We start from the raw sequence: 16,226 nt of genomic DNA, 5'->3' as shown, positions 1-16,226 counted from the left end.
CACGTGCTTGGGTACACCTATACATATTGGGCATCAAACTGTTCAGAGGACCCCAGGCTTTCATATTTGGGGTGATTTGTCTTGATACCTAAAAGTATGTGGGTAATACGATGCTGCAGGGTCGAAATTTTGAAGTCATTTTTGGAAATGTCCCCAAAATCACCAAATTTAGGAATGGTTTGCGGCTTGGTACTTTGTAGTAGAAAGACATGCATACCCAATTTAGATTCGTGGGAATGTGTACTTTCCGAAAATATATGGTTTTCTGGGGTGAACTTACTTTTTTCTACCTTTGCCCCCCCCAAAACGATGTAAATGTGTTGATTTTGCAGTACCTGAAATGACAGAACATACAAGGGGGGGTCTTCATTTTAGGGCCCCTATATGCCACGTGCTTGGGTACACCTATACATATTGGGCATCAAACTGTTCAGAGGACCCTAGGCTTTCATATTTGGGATGATTTCTCTTGATACCTAAAAGTATGTGGGTAATACGATGCTGCAGAGTAGATATTTTGAGGTGATTTTTGGAAATGTCACCTAAATCACCAAATTTAGGAATGATTTGCGGCTTGGTACTTTGGCGTAGAAAGACATGCATACCCAATTTGGATTCGTTGGAATGTGTACTTTCCGAAAATATATGGTTTTCTGGGGTGAACTTACTGTTTTCTACTTTTGCCCCCCCCAAATCGATGTAAATGTGTTGATTTTGCAGTACCTGAAATGACAGACTATATGGGGGTCTTCATTTTAGGGCCCCTATATGCCACATGCTTGGGTACACCTATACATATTGGGCATCAAACTGTTCAGAGGACCCTAGGCTTTCATATTTGGGGTGATTTGTCTTGATACCTAAAAGTATGTGTGTAATACGATGCTGCAGGGTAGATATTTTGAGGTGATTTTTGGAAATGTCACCTAAATCACCAAATTTAGGAATGATTTGCGGCTTGGTACTTTGGCGTAGAAAGACATGCATACCCAATTTGGATTCGTTGGAATGTGTACTTTCCGAAAATATATGGTTTTCTGGGGTGAACTTACTGTTTTCTACTTTTGCCCCCACCAAATCGATGTAAATGTGTTGATTTTGCAGTACCTGAAATGACAGACTATATGGGGGTCTTCATTTTAGGGCCCCTATATGCCACATGCTTGGGTACACCTATACATATTGGGCATCAAACTGTTCAGAGGACCCTAGGCTTTCATATTTGGGGTGATTTGTCTTGATACCTAAAAGTATGTGTGTAATACGATGCTGCAGGGTAGATATTTTGAGGTGATTTTTGGAAATGTCACCTAAATCACCAAATTTAGGAATGATTTGCGGCTTGGTACTTTGGCGTAGAAAGACATGCATACCCAATTTGGATTCGTTGGAATGTGTACTTTCCGAAAATATATGGTTTTCTGGGGTGAACTTACTGTTTTCTACTTTTGCCCCCCCCAAATCGATGTAAATGTGTTGATTTTGCAGTACCTGAAATGACAGACTATATGGGGGTCTTCCTTTTGGGGCCCCTGTATGCCACGTGCTTGGGTACACCTATACATATCGGGCATCAAACTGTTCAGAGGACCCTAGGCTTTCATATTTGGGGTGATTTGTCTTGATACCTAAAAGTATGTGGGTAATACGATGCTGCAGGGTAGATATTTTGAGGTGATTTTTGGAAATGTCACCTAAAGCACCAAATTTAGGAATGGTTTGCGGCTTGGTACTTTGGCGTAGAAAGACATGCATACCCAATTTGGATTCGTTGGAATGTGTACTTTCCGAAAATATATGGTTTTCTGGGGTGAACTTACTGTTTTCTACTTTTGCCCCCCCCAAATCGATGTAAATGTGTTGATTTTGCAGTACCTGAAATGACAGACTATATGGGGGTCTTCATTTTAGGGCCCCTATATGCCACATGCTTGGGTACACCTATACATATTGGGCATCAAACTGTTCAGAGGACCCTAGGCTTTCATATTTGGGGTGATTTGTCTTGATACCTAAAAGTATGTGTGTAATACGATGCTGCAGGGTAGATATTTTGAGGTGATTTTTGGAAATGTCACCAAAATCACCAAATTTAGGAATGATTTGCGGCTTGGTACTTTGGCGTAGAAAGACATGCATACCCAATTTGGATTCGTTGGAATGTGTACTTTCCGAAAATATATGGTTTTCTGGGGTGAACTTACTGTTTTCTACTTTTGCCCCCCCCAAATCGATGTAAATGTGTTGATTTTGCAGTACCTGAAATGACAGACTATATGGGGGTCTTCCTTTTAGGGCCCCTATATGCCACATGCTTGGGTACACCTATACATATTGGGCATCAAACTGTTCAGAGGACCCTAGGCTTTCATATTTGGGGTGATTTGTCTTGATACCTAAAAGTATGTGGGTAATACGATGCTGCAGAGTAGATATTTTGAGGTGATTTTTGGAAATGTCACCTAAATCACCAAATTTAGGAATGATTTGCGGCTTGGTACTTTGGAGTACAAATACATGCATACCCAATTTAGATTCAGGGGAATGTGTACTTTCCGAAAATATATGGTTTTCTGGGGTGAACGTACTGTTTTCTACCTTTGCCGCCCCCCAAAACGATGTAAATGTGTTGATTTTGCAGTATCTGAAATTACAGAACAAACGGGGGGTCTTCCTTTTGGGGCCTCCTATGCCACATGCTTGGGTACATCTATTCATATTGGGCATCAAACTGTTCAGTGGACCCAGGATTTTATATTTGGGGTGTTTTACATTGATACCTAATGATGTGTGGGAGATATGTTGCTGTAGAGTGGAAGCTTTGAGGTCATTTTTCAAAAAATTCACCAATTTCTATAAAACACTATAACTTTAGGAAACAATTGCAACTTGGTGGTTTGGAGTACAAAGATATTTCTACCCATTTTTGATTCACCAGAATCTGTTCTTTCTAGTAATGGGTAGTTTTCTTGGGTAAACCTACTGTTAGTGGAATGTTTGGCCTTGAAATCAAAAGTATGCCGTTTGGGGAGTGTTGCTTTGGAAATTTGGTTGTGTACTGCTTGTAGATTTTGAGCTATACAAGTGAGAAATCTCCATAAAACTATATATATTTGGTATTGTCGCGTTCAGGAGACATAGACCTTTCTAAATCAGCTGTGTTCTCGTACGTAAAATGAATGATGTTTCTGATATATGTGATTGTTCTTCGTGCAACATGATTTTTTTCATTTTATTTGACACTTAGAATCCAATATTTTTTTAGAGAAGTAGAATTACACCAAAATTCTTGCATATTGTGAAAGTTCAGGTTGTCCTGAAAAAAACAATATATTGTTTTCCTGGGTTAACTAAAAGACCACCCCAGGAAAGGCCCTTAAAGTGAAAGAGTGCAAAATATCTAAAAACTGCTTGGCAGTAGATGTTCGCATCTAGGACAAAACGGCTGGCAGGGAAAGGGTTAAATGATCCATTAGTTGATCCATTATATTATTTTTTGCCCTGCAGATGATAATCTCTAAATTTCATTAGAAATAGTTGTTGTGACTGAGAATAGTTGGTTACCCAGCTGGGGCTGAGAAATGTATCCACTAATGTAGAAAACTGTAACAGTTCAGAATCTGCACCTGGATTACTGAGCTGCCAGACTAAAACACTAGAAACAGGTAGGTTAAAATTTAAACTTCAGTTTAAGTAAAACTGTAAAAAATAAAAACAGAAATCAATTGAAAAATGTTTTTCTCCTTTTTCTGCTTGGGGGACACAGGAACAGTAGGGTATAGCTAGTATCACTAGGAGGCAGGACACTACAATAGGAAAAAATAGATCTGACTCCTCCCCACTGGCTATACCCCCCAGCAGGTGGAGCCCTAATCAGTTTTTTTGTTGTGTCCTCAGGAGGTAGGAGGTGCTTCTGTATCACATTTTTTAACTAATGCATATCCATTTTTCTTCTCACAGTCAGCCTGGCTGACAACGGGGAGTGATCAAGACCCCTACACTGAGTGACTGGGCTCAATGCCACCCTCAACTCACCTTCCCCTAACGTAAAGTCCTGTCAGGGAAGTAGGTGGGAAACCTAGGAGCAGCTTCAGAGGAAGCCTGGGGGAGCTATTCACTCCTTGGGACACTGCTGTTACAACGGCCACTCTCCACAGGCACATCGCCTGTGACTGCGGATCTAGAAACCATTCCCCACGCCCTCCAGATAACCTACTCTCGGAGGCAATTGATTCCCTGATTCTCTCAGTCCTAGACACCCTTCATATGCACGAGTCAGAGACCATGTCTACTTCATCTAACACTCTTCAAGAGATGAAGTAAAGCTTCTCCAGTTTTTTCCTTTTACTCACAGCTCGACCACATAATCCAACAGGAGTGGGACAAGCCTGAGAGTTGTTTCCAGGCAAACCGTAAATTCCTGAAACGTTATCCCTTTATCTTTATCCATGCTTCGTCCTTTAAGGACACCATGGACAAGAAACTAGAGGATTTACTGCGTTCCATATTTGCAGCCTCCGGTACATCTAGAGTTGCCAACTTTTCTGGAAAAAAATACCGGCCTAATAACATTGGGATCAACCGTCATTTTTACCAGCCAGGCTGGTTAAATACTGGCCAGGTGGCAACCCAAGGTACATCCATCCACCAAACCTTGGACATGGCCTTAGTTAGCAGAACGATCCAATCCTGGTCAAAGTCTCTGCTCAACGCAATTCAGTCTGGGGCACCATGCTATGAATTGTCACAGTGGGTGTCACAGATAAAGGATGCTAATAACTACATCTGCAAGGCATCTCTAGATACAGGCCAGGTCAAAAGCTGAACGTCCTCACTGGTGGTGGTTGCTCACGGATCGTTATGGTTAAAGCTTTGGTCAGCCGACTTTCTTTCTTTCAAAAAATCCTTGGCATCCATCACCTTAAAGGGAAAGCTGCTCTTTGGCCCTTATCTATATAAAATTATAAGGCACAGGAGGCAAGCACACCTTATTTCCGCAACCAAAAATGTGACCATCTTTTCACAGAGGAAAGTTTTTTCGTGGCTCACAAAGCAAGAACACAAGGGCATCCCCTCCATGCCAGTAGTCCTCAGGGAGAAGCCACTGAGGAGGTAAGGCCAGATCTTCCTGGCAGGGTCGTAAACCCGATACCAAGACCGCAGACAACCCCACCCCAGCATAACTCAGGCCATAAGAGTGCAGTTTTGCCACTTCAGCGATAGCGGGCTCACACTCGTCCAAGATGCCTGAGTTCACATAATTGTGACCCCAGGATACCACCTTGAGTTCTCGGCCACCCCACCTCGACACTTCTTTATGTCCAGAGTTCCTTCAGGAACCGATCAAGCACAGAGCCTTCGAGGATGTGAGCTTCAAATTGCTTCATACAGAAGTGACAGTCCCAGTTCCATCCTGAGAACACTTCAAGGGCTACTATTCAAACCTGTTTGTAGTTTCTAAAGGGGACGGCTCTCTTCGTCCAGTTTTCTACCTCAAAGAGTTAAACAAATTTTATCCGTCCGCGCAGGTTCCTGGTATCCCTCAACATAAAGGATGCGTATCTACATGTACCTATTTTCCCTCCCCATCATAAGTTCTTAATATTTGCCTTACAAAACTGTCTCTTTACAAAACTGTCTTCACGAATATCATGGCGGCAGCCAGAGAGGTGATCCACAACACAGGCATTTAGATCACCCCATACCTGAACAATCTAATTAAGGCACCCTCGGAATCGGAGGCCAAACAGGCCCCACACTCCAGGACCTGGGATTGTGCCTCAACTGGACAAGTCCTCATTGATTCCCAGTCAACTCTCGACTTTTCTTAGGATGCACTTCAACACCCTGTCCCAGAAGGTCTTCCTGCCGCATGAGAAGATACTCCACTTACAGTCATTGGCCAAGTCCCTATTGGAGAAACCAGCACACACCACCATGTTCTGCATGAGGGTCCTGGGGGTCATGGTTTCCATAATAGAGGCAGTGTAATTTGCTCAGTAGCACCTCAGGGAGCTGCAGTGGAACATTCTATCAGTCTGGAAACAGAAGTTGCTTCTCCCGATGATCTGACTCTCCAACAAAACAGGCATCTCTCCTCTGGTGGCTAAGGCTGAGCAACCTCTCCACAGGCAGACCACTAGGAAACCCTCTGTGGCATCTCCTAATAACAGACGCAAGCCGATCCAGATGGGGAGCAGTGCTGTAAGGACATATCGCTCACGGTCTATGGACCCGGAAAGAGAGCACTCTACAAATCACCCTACTAGAAATACGAGCAATCCAGCCTCGGCCTAAGGCACTGGCAGAGGGAATTGACAGGCCAAGCCGTAATGGTCCAATTCCACAGCAGTAGCCTACATAAACCACCAGGCCAGAAGAAGGAGCAGGGTGGCGTTAAACAAGGTCAAGAACATCTTTCAATGGGCGGAAACCAACCAAACTCTGTCCACAATCTACATTCCAAGACTCTAAAACTGGGAAGCAGACTTTCTATGCAGACAGTTGTTGGACCCAGGAGAATGGTCACTGAAAGAAGAGATTGTCAACAAGATAGCATCGAAGTGGGGAACACCAGAGGTGGACCTCATGGCCACCCAACAGAACTGAAAAGTTATTTTTTGCCAGGTACTGGGACCCCCTAGCACTAAGCGCAGACACTCTAACATCCGAATGGAACCTCCAGCTGGCGTACTCCTTCCCACCACTTCCCCTCCTCCCAAGGACAATCAAGAAGCTACAAGGAGAATGGACAACACTTATCCTCATAGCTCCCAGGTGGCCATGACAAACGTGGTTTTTGGACCTCTTCAACCTCTCGATAGAGGACCCATGGACCCTACCTCTCCTGCCAGACCTTCTCTATCAAGGTCCCATACACCATCCAAACCCATCAAAACTCAGGCTCTTGAGACCCAGATCCTGAAACGTAAGGGTTTCTCCAATGAGGTGGTGAAAGTAATACGGGCTCCCTGCAAACCTGTCTCGGCGAAGACCAACAGGGTATGGAACACCTATCAGCAATTGTGTACCCAGAAAAGACTTTGATAAGCTTTCCATTCCCAGTCTCTTGGAATTTCTCCAGGATAGACTGTCCATGGGTCTCTCCCTAGGTTCTCTTAAGTCGCAAATCTCTGCCCTGTCGATTTTATTCCAAAAATGTCTGGCCTTACTTCCCGATGCAAGGACCTTCATGCAAGGAGTAGCACACTTAGTTCCTCCAATTCGATCCCGCACTCATATGGGACCTCACTTTGGTTTTGCGGCCACTTCAAGAACCACCCTTTGAGCCCATGGCTTCCATCCCTCTACAGTTACTCACTCTGAAGAACATTTTTCTACTGCCCATCGCATCAGCGAGGAGTGTCCGACCTCAGTGTTTTATCGTGCAAGAGTCCCTTTCTCAACTTCCACACAGACAGGCCGGTACTTCGTACCGTACCATAGTTCCTTCCTAAGGTGGTCTTGACATTTCATATAAACCAAGACATCACCATTCCAACTTTCTGTCCTTCACCGTCCAACTCTAAGGAGTTGGCACTACACTCACTGGACCCTGTCCGGGCCCTCAAGTTTTACCTACAGAGGATCCATGACATACACAAGTCGGGCTGCCCTGTACGTTCTACCCTTGGGTCCTCACCAAGGAACACCAGCTTCCAAATCTACCATATCACGTAGATAAAGCAGACCATTCAACAACTATACCTCACTGGGAACCCCCCTCTCAGAATTAAGGCACATTCAACCAGGGGAATGAGTGCTTCCTGGGCTTCTTGAGACCAAGCTTCAGCAGGACAGCTGTGCAAAGCAGCTCTGTGGACCTCAAGGTGCAAGGTACCTCAAGCCGCAGTGGTCTCTGCCACGTAGGCCTTTCACTCCCTAGTCCAAAGGACATCTTTGGAACGTCTCCACTGTCCCTGTGTTCCCTAAGCAGACAATAGAGAAAAGGAGATTTTGTGTACTCACCGTTAAATCTTTTCCTCTTCAGTCGCTTCCCTCTCTGGATAGGGGCTATTCTACTTTCAGACGTGGTCGGGTAACCATTTTGCAAATTGTTGTTAGGTTACTGTTATGTTTTTTTAAAAAATTATCTTATTCTGTTGGTACAAACTGATTAGGGCTTCGCCTGCTGGGGGGGGGGTATAGCCAGTGGGGGAGGTGTCCCTCAAGCAACTAAAGAGAAAGATTTAACGGTGAGTACACAAAATCTCCTGTCTGGTGAACAATCTAGAAACAATGGAATGGATATAAGTGTTTGGGAGGTAATTGGTAACAATATAACAGGGATGTCATTTTTTTAACCAGTCCATTTTTGTGGATAGGAAATAGTTGTTTTAATTTAAAACTTTTTTTCTTTATAGTGAAGCCCCTGCCTCTCCCAGCACACAAGAAGCAATTCAGGGTATGTTGTGCATGGCCAATCTTCAGGCCTCCTCATCTTGTACACCTTCCAGCCTTCAAGCTTGGTGGGCAGCTGGGCAGGAGAGTGGAACAGTAGCTGGACCATTGCAGGGGAACATGAAGACTGCTGGGAATAAGAGCAGTGGCAATGGGACCAGCACTGGAAGCAGCAAAGTCCTCTTGAGGCCTGGAAAGAGGCCTGTGAAGCGACCAGCACACCGCAGCATGGACAGTAATGATGAGGATAGCAGTGATGAGCAGGAGACTCTGGGGGCCTGCTTTAAGGATTCAGAATACAGTGAGTGCAGACAAGTAAAGATATTTAGTTACATATTGTTGATTTAGTGATACGTGACCCAAAAGAATGACGTGTAACTAAAAGAAACTACATGAACAGTAAATCAGAGTTATTAATTTTAACAATGTCTACTATAATTCTTGGGGGCTAAGAATTTACAGCTTCACTCTTTGTAATGGCAGGACACGCTTTACTCTCACATTAGCTTTACCTTTCCAGATTAAGTTTAGCTGTAATTATATTATGTCCTACAAGACAGCACAGATCTGTGTCCTCTAGGAAAATCCCATGGTGAAAATGTATATTTTTATCCTAAATTTACTAATCCATGAAAAATCTTTTCAGACCATATTTTTAATGGTCTGAAAAGATTCATGTTTTTCAATATGAAGCCAAATCCTTAATTAATTCCGTCTCCTATTGCCAAACTAAGATTTAGAACCAATTCATCACAAGCTATATTTGTGTCTGCAGTTTACCCTTCACTGGAGTCTGATGATGATGATCCTGCTTTGAAATCACGTCCTAAGAAAAAGAAGCAGACAGATGATGTTCCATGGAACCCAAAAGGTAAGTCTGATTGAATAGCTCCAGGATCACTTCACCTGGTGGGGTATGATAAGAACAACCTACATTTCCTTCATGAAAGGCATCTTATGGGACTTGCTTTACAATCCATATAATCTGTGTGAAAATAAAAACTGTGTAAATAGATAGGCTGTGCAAAATAAAAAATGTTTCTTATATAGTTAGTTAGCCAAAAATGTAATGTATAAAGGCTGGAGTGAACAGATGTCTAATAAAACAGCCATAATCCAACTTCCTGCTTTTCAGCTCTATAACGCTTGAGTTAGTCAGCGACTTGAAGGGGGGCCACATGGTACATTTTTGTTCAGTGAGTTTGCAATTGATCCTCAGCATTCAGCTCAGATTCAAAAGCAACAGATATGACCCATGTGCCCCCCCCCTCAAGTCTCTGATTGGTTACTGCCTGGTAGCCAGGGTCACCAGTCAGTGTAAACCAAGAGAGCGGAAGAAGTGTTCTGACTGACATGTTATACATCAAATCACTCCAGCCTATATACATTACATTTTTGGCTAACTAACTATATTGGATACATTTTTTTATTTTTCACAGCCTATCTATTTACCCAGTTTTTATTTTTACACTGAACAATTCCTTTAAGCTTTGCTTTTTCATCAAAGCTGAAATAGGGTACTTAATAAATCAGTGCCTCCAGAGTATGTTCCTCTTATTAATAAACAAATAAATGCATTGTGTGGAAATTGTTTTGTTTAGTCACATTACTGGTGATAAGAGCCATTACAGAGATCATTCTCACTTCAAGTTGATAAATGGAATGGGCAATTTAAAGTTTTCACTTTTTCCAGCCCGTGTCACTCCAACACTCCCCAAGCAGGCTCGGCCAGTACGTGAGGGGACACGTGTAGCATCTGTTGAGACGGGACTTGCTGTGGCTGCTGCAAGACTTTCCCAGCAGGTAAGAAACTGGCCATTTTTGGATTATTTTTGAATGTTTTGCAATGATAATTAAGTAACATCTGTTAACATTTTACATTTTGTTCTTTGTTTAGGAACAGCAGAAATCTCTGAAGAAAAAGGTAACAAGCAAAAAGAAACCTGTCGGCGAACCCGAGCCACCACTTTTACCATCAGAACCTGAGCCTCCCCCACTGGAATCTCAGACAGAGGTTTTTTCTGGAAGTCTTGTGGACCATGAATACACTGCTGGTCCCAATATATTTGGGATGGCTCAAGTAAACCGTGGAACTACACCAATGGCACCAGGGGTCTTTTTGTCGCAGCGGCGGCTTTCAGCATCTTCACCAGGAAGTCCAGCAATGCAGGGTAATTATTTAAGGTAGCACTTAAGAAGGAAACGAATATGCCTTGTTCATTGCACAGAATATTGCATTTAGCCAGGAATCTCTACTTTTAGGGCCACATTGGTAATAAATAGGGCTAAATTTTTTGATGTGTTTTTATTGATCTTACATTTATTTCCAGTTCCAGGAAAACGGCCTAAAAAGGGTTTGGCCACAGCTAAACAACGCCTGGGCAAGATCCTCAAGATCCACCGGAATGGAAAGCTGCTTTTGCTGTGATCTGCAAATCCCTCAGGCATTTGGCTAGGAGCCAATTCTCATGGCACTAGCAGACTAAAAGAATTATAAAGGAGGGCCCAGAAAGGGTTCAGACTTGGATCTTGGACTTATTTTTTTATATATCCCCCATCAGACACACAAAAGACCAGACCAGACTGGACAGTGCTGCAAGGAAAGCAGCACATATATTGCCATAATATGGTAACTGACAAATTCAAGTCTCTTCAAGCCACTGTTCATTCATTGGCTTCACCCTCCTCATCCTTTAAACAACATTTTTTTTAAAAAAAAATATGTGTGTGTGTGTGTAGGCAGGGGATCTTTAAAAGGATAGCAGATAAAGTTTAGAGGGGCTTTGATCACAAGACACCACTAGAATAGTTGAGATACAGGGCTCAAAATCTTTTTCAACATAATACATGTGGAACTGATTGTTAATATCTCAGGTTAGGCAAACTCAGAAGCTTACTGCATTTAGCACCAGAGATGCCACTTTCATTTCATAACTAAATTCCTGTAATGCTTTTTGTGTTACTCTTTTTGTTTAATGTGTTTATAGTCCATTTTCTGTAACTCCTGTCCAGCCCAATGTTTACTTTACAGAGTCATAAAACTATACACATGGCACCAGCTAAAGGAATTCACTTTCATCAGAGGTCCTTGCCATTCACATAAACCTGTGCTTGTCTCTCTTAGCTCAAGGATGGAACCGGACTGGAGATTAGCTGCCTTTTCATTAATAAGTAGCAGAATTTAAGAATTCTTTTAGCTTAGCCGTTCAACAGAAAACTACATGAACAAATAGGATCGGATGCTGAAATGTTGTTCTTTTGGTGGCCACCTGCCCTGAAGGAAATTGGACCTAAACCTTTCCAATATTCACAGTTGTGTCCTTAAACAATTGTTCCTTCCTTTGCCTTGCATATAAAGTGTGGACTTACCTTGGTTGATATTTAAGCATTTGGCTTTTGGGGGCAAAGGCAAACTGGATATAAGAGAGCTTTTTAGAGCAACAGTAGTACTGTTATATATGTTTTTTTTTTTGTTTTTTTTAATTTAACACACTTTAGGTTTCCTACAAATTGAATTCTGTTCACATACTTTTGAGTTCTATTGATGGATTTAAGCAGACCTAGAAGTAAGAGGCACAGCATCCTGCCTTAAATGAATTTCTCGCAGTGCTTAACTGGACGTTAATATTTTATTTAGAAATTTAATCCATGGCCATCTGTATTTGACTGCATTAGTAATGCTTTTAGATGTTTATTATATCCTGTGTTGGGATTCCGAAAACGCACAGTGGCTTGCTTTGGACCAGTCTACTGGTGTTAATCGGTCCTGTTTTTGGCCCTTGCCCTGTTTCATATATATTTAGCATAAACTCGATCCAGTTTTTCCTTTCCAAAACTAATAGCACTTGCATAGGGAGATTATTGCCAAGACTCTCCCACCATTTCTGCATATAGACCCTATCATTTAAGTATACCTATTTATACTGATCGCAGTGAAAGATAGTACCCACAGGCTTCACTTGGATGTAACTGGCTTAGCACATTACACACAGTTGGAAGACTCTCGAAACCTGGATTTTTATATATAAATATATATATAATGTAAATGACTGTTTCAATTGTAAATATATTTGAAAGCATTTTCTCCCCCCCCCCAACAATAGTTTTTCCACTTGAGTGTGATGCATTTAAATGTTCCTCCAGGAAAATTTGGGCACTGTTTCTTTAAATGTAGCGTTGCTGTAAGGAACAGCCACTTCAGAAATAATATGCTTGTAGGACAGTGATGGCCATCCAGAGCCCTTCCAGGAATCATTGAGCTATAGCTTCCAAATGATTTTGATAGGATACTAGGAGAGAGTATTTCTATGACATTAAAGGGGGTGCTCACCTTCCAACACTTTTTTTCAGTTCAGTTGGTATTAGACAGTTCACCAGACATAAAGTCCCTTTTCAATTACTTTATATTTTCTGTGTCACTGTTCTAATATTGAAGTGTAAAATGTAAGTTTTCACTTTCTAGCGCAGCTTTGGCAGGGGGGGGTTGCCGACCCTCTAAACTGTTCAAAATTTAAACATTTAGTTACATTTCTTATCTTTATTCCTGCTGAGCTGAATCCATGGGTTTCAGTAAAGGCAGCTGTTAGAATTGATACAATAGTTGCTAATACTCCAGAGATTCTGCTGAAATATGTATCTGCGAGGGGGCAGATTTATCAAAGGTCGAGTTATAGAGTTTATTTTTTTTTTTACCTCGAATGACCTCGTAACTTGAATAGTATCTTATTTAAGAAAAAACTTGAATGTCTCAAACTCGAACGAATATTACCGACCAGAAAATTTAAATTGAATTCAAATCAAATTACACTAAACTCGAATCAAGTTTTTTCTCTAAAAAAAAAAAAACTTGAATGAAAGAAAGGCTACTAACATCTTCAAATGGGTCCCTGGACCTCTGCCATTGGCTTCTACATTAGCTCGGCAGATTTTAGGTGGCATACTATCAAATTCGAGTTTTTCCCAGGGTCAAGGTATGATAAATCTTGAATTAGAGTTTGAATTAATCCCAACTCGAATTTGTGAATCCAACTCGAAAATTCTAATTTACAATTCTAAACTTAAATCTACCCCTAAATCTTGCAAAATTGTAACAGTTCAAAAGCGGCACCTGAATTACTGAGCTGTCAGATTCAAACACCAAAGACAGGGATATTTAACTTAGATTTTGAAAAAAACTTAGGAAATGATGGATGGAAGTAATTGAAAAAAAGTCTTTATTTCTGGTGAACAATCTGAAAACAATTGAATTGAAAAAAGTGTTTGGAAGGTAAACACCCCCTTTAAGGGGACCTACAACTTATGCTTGTTGTAATAAAAAGTCACAAGAAATGATAAAGAAAAAAAAAATACCAGCCATGGGAAAGTTTTTATTGATTTGTAAAAATTTTTTAATAGAAAAAAATTGAGGAAAAAGCCTTTTAAGAAGTATCCTAGCAGATGTGAGGATTTATTTTTTTGTGTTTGCACACCTGATGTAACTGGGCAGCTGGTAAAGTTGCTTCACTCCTGGTTTCTGTCTTCTAATGTAATTTATATTTTTTTAGACTTGTCATGTAGTTATAAAGAAATACATCAGCCTCCACATGCTTTAATCTGCCTTTGTCTGTAATTTTTTTCATGTTTGTGAGCATTTGTGCTTTTATTACTGGACATCCAACTTTCCCTTGGGAAAATTGGTCTTCTCATTGTTTTCTTCCTAGCCTCGAGTTTGCAGAGCAGCTAAACTACTAAAGGCAAGTCATACATTAATTATAATTACAGTTTCCATATATCTGCATGTTAATATATGCACACAATACTCTGCAAAATTATTCATACTCTTGATTGTTTTTACTGCATAAGAATCTTTCACCTTCATATTTCAATTCTAAAATAATTGTAATCTAAGTTTCAGTTCTTGGTGATAAAAATATTACAGAAAAAAAATAATGTTGAGTAACTTCTGCAATTGGAGTAGCATGTGCATAGGTACATGCGTATACATATTTTAAAATTTTATATTCTGCAGATTTCCTGAAGTTGCACTAGTTATGTGATGATTGCTGGGGTCATGCCTAACCTAGCATCCAGAAAAGGGAAGGGGTATGTTGTTGAACAATTGGACTATGTGATAGCATTTTATTTACATTGCAAGCTACAAAGAGGTGCAATAGGCAGCAAGATCATTTAATATCTTGAGTTCACGGCCGCCATCTTCTTCTCCAGTGATCTTTGTGTCTTGACAGCATTTTTGGCGCATGCGCAGTTCGAGTAAATTTCTGGTCCTGAACAACTGTGCATGTGCCGAAAGTCATGAACATTTTTCGGAAATTTTCATGACTTTTGGCGCATGCACAGTTGTTCGGGACCGGAAATTTACTCAAACTGCGCATGCGCCAAAAATGCTGTCAAGACACAAAGATCAAGAAGATGGCGGCCGTGAACTCAAGATATTAAATGATCTTGCTGCCTATTGCACCTCTTTGTAGCTTGCAATGTAAATAAAATGCTATCACATAGTCCAATTGTTCGAAGAAGAAGAAGAGTGCTGACACCCAGGATAAGACCATGGGCAGGTGTTCTGCAGCCATAATAGTTAACCCCCTACGTGGGCAGACCCACCGAGGTTGTGACAGCCCTGCGGGGCAGAAAACCACCCAGAGATACCTTGCTCCTTTCTGAGTACAGATGTTCTGGCTGGTAGAGGGTCTGGTGGCAAAGTAAGTACCCTTACAACTCTCCTGCACACTGCTTCCTCTAACACTGTGTGCAGTCTGGCGTGAGACACGCCCCTCAATGCGTTGTCATGGCAACCCAGGGGACAGCGATATCGGCAGGCGGAAATGCACTATGGGAGGTGACGCGGCACTCCTCACCACACGCTACCTGTCACCAAACTGACCCAGGAGTGGTGCGCAACACAGTCCCGTACCAGGTTCCCAGCTTGCAGCATGTCTGTCGTCTCCTCGATGCAAACAAAATAAAGACCTGTGGCACAATTGATGTGATTGAATCCGTGTTCTGTGTTTATTTAACTCACAAACAAAGTGGCAATGTTTCGGGACTCTACTGGGCCGTTTGTCAAGCCTAATGGTGTATTACAGGTGACAAACATAAATAGTGAAAGAGGTAGAGCCCCACCCCACAGTTCAAAGTTCACAGAGTCCATGTTCCTCTTCGCAAAGTTCATAGCAATTGAGTCCAGGATTGTCGAGGATCAGTAGATACTGTATCAAGTGACAATGTGCCCAAAACGCTGTCTTTACCATCAAAGGTGCAACAAAGTATAATAGCAATATCATTGTACAGAAATATAAAAATGACACAAAGTTGTAACATAATAACATCTTTTAGTAGATCAAACTGGACTGCACTGGAATCCTGTGGTAACCATGTAACATACAGTAATCTACCTGAGACACCTTATTGTATGCTCCAGTTGGTAATGACACTCAGGGTGTTCAATGTAGATCATATTCCTTTGAAAAGAAATAGAGCAAGATTAAAATGGAACAAGATTAAAAACAAAATTATAGACAAATTACCAAATCATACATTTGTCTTATACACCACACTTATACAGAACTACATACCTAATACATTTTAAATAAATGCTGCTAGGGTATAATCCCTGTTAAGCCCTCAAGGCCAAATAGTATCCAGTCTATGTATCCATCGCATTTTCAATTTCTTAAGCATAAGAATCCTTTCTCCCCCCGTCTCTGGATTCTACCAAATCGATGACCTGAAAACGTAATTGGCTTACTGTGTGTCTAGCTTCCTGAAAATGTGCTGGAACTGGAAGAGCAGTCAATTGTTTACGTATCGTGTTTTTATGTTTGAAAATG

General features: G+C 41.4%; 1 protein-coding gene across 3 annotated transcripts in view; it reads left to right on the top strand.

Annotated features, from left to right (window-relative positions):
• phf8.S (PHD finger protein 8 S homeolog) overlaps window positions 1-12,062 on the top strand; it is a 42,326-nt gene extending 30,264 nt beyond the window's left edge. For all 3 annotated transcript variants that reach the window (XM_018232816.2, XM_041575156.1, XM_041575157.1), the window contains 5 exons: window positions 8,364-8,701; window positions 9,176-9,271; window positions 10,094-10,203; window positions 10,298-10,571; window positions 10,731-12,062. In XM_018232816.2, the coding sequence (XP_018088305.1) occupies window positions 8,364-8,701; window positions 9,176-9,271; window positions 10,094-10,203; window positions 10,298-10,571; window positions 10,731-10,828 (916 nt within the window). In that variant the 3' untranslated portion in view covers window positions 10,829-12,062. The remainder of the gene's footprint in view (window positions 1-8,363; window positions 8,702-9,175; window positions 9,272-10,093; window positions 10,204-10,297; window positions 10,572-10,730) is intronic.
• The last annotated feature ends 4,164 nt before the right edge of the window (window positions 12,063-16,226 follow it).

Source organism: Xenopus laevis, chromosome 8S, assembly GCF_017654675.1.
Source record: "Xenopus laevis strain J_2021 chromosome 8S, Xenopus_laevis_v10.1, whole genome shotgun sequence".
NCBI classification, from domain to species: Eukaryota; Metazoa; Chordata; class Amphibia; order Anura; family Pipidae; genus Xenopus; species Xenopus laevis.
Note: the sequence above shows the minus strand (reverse complement) of the source record. Positions and strands in the feature narration are given on the sequence as shown.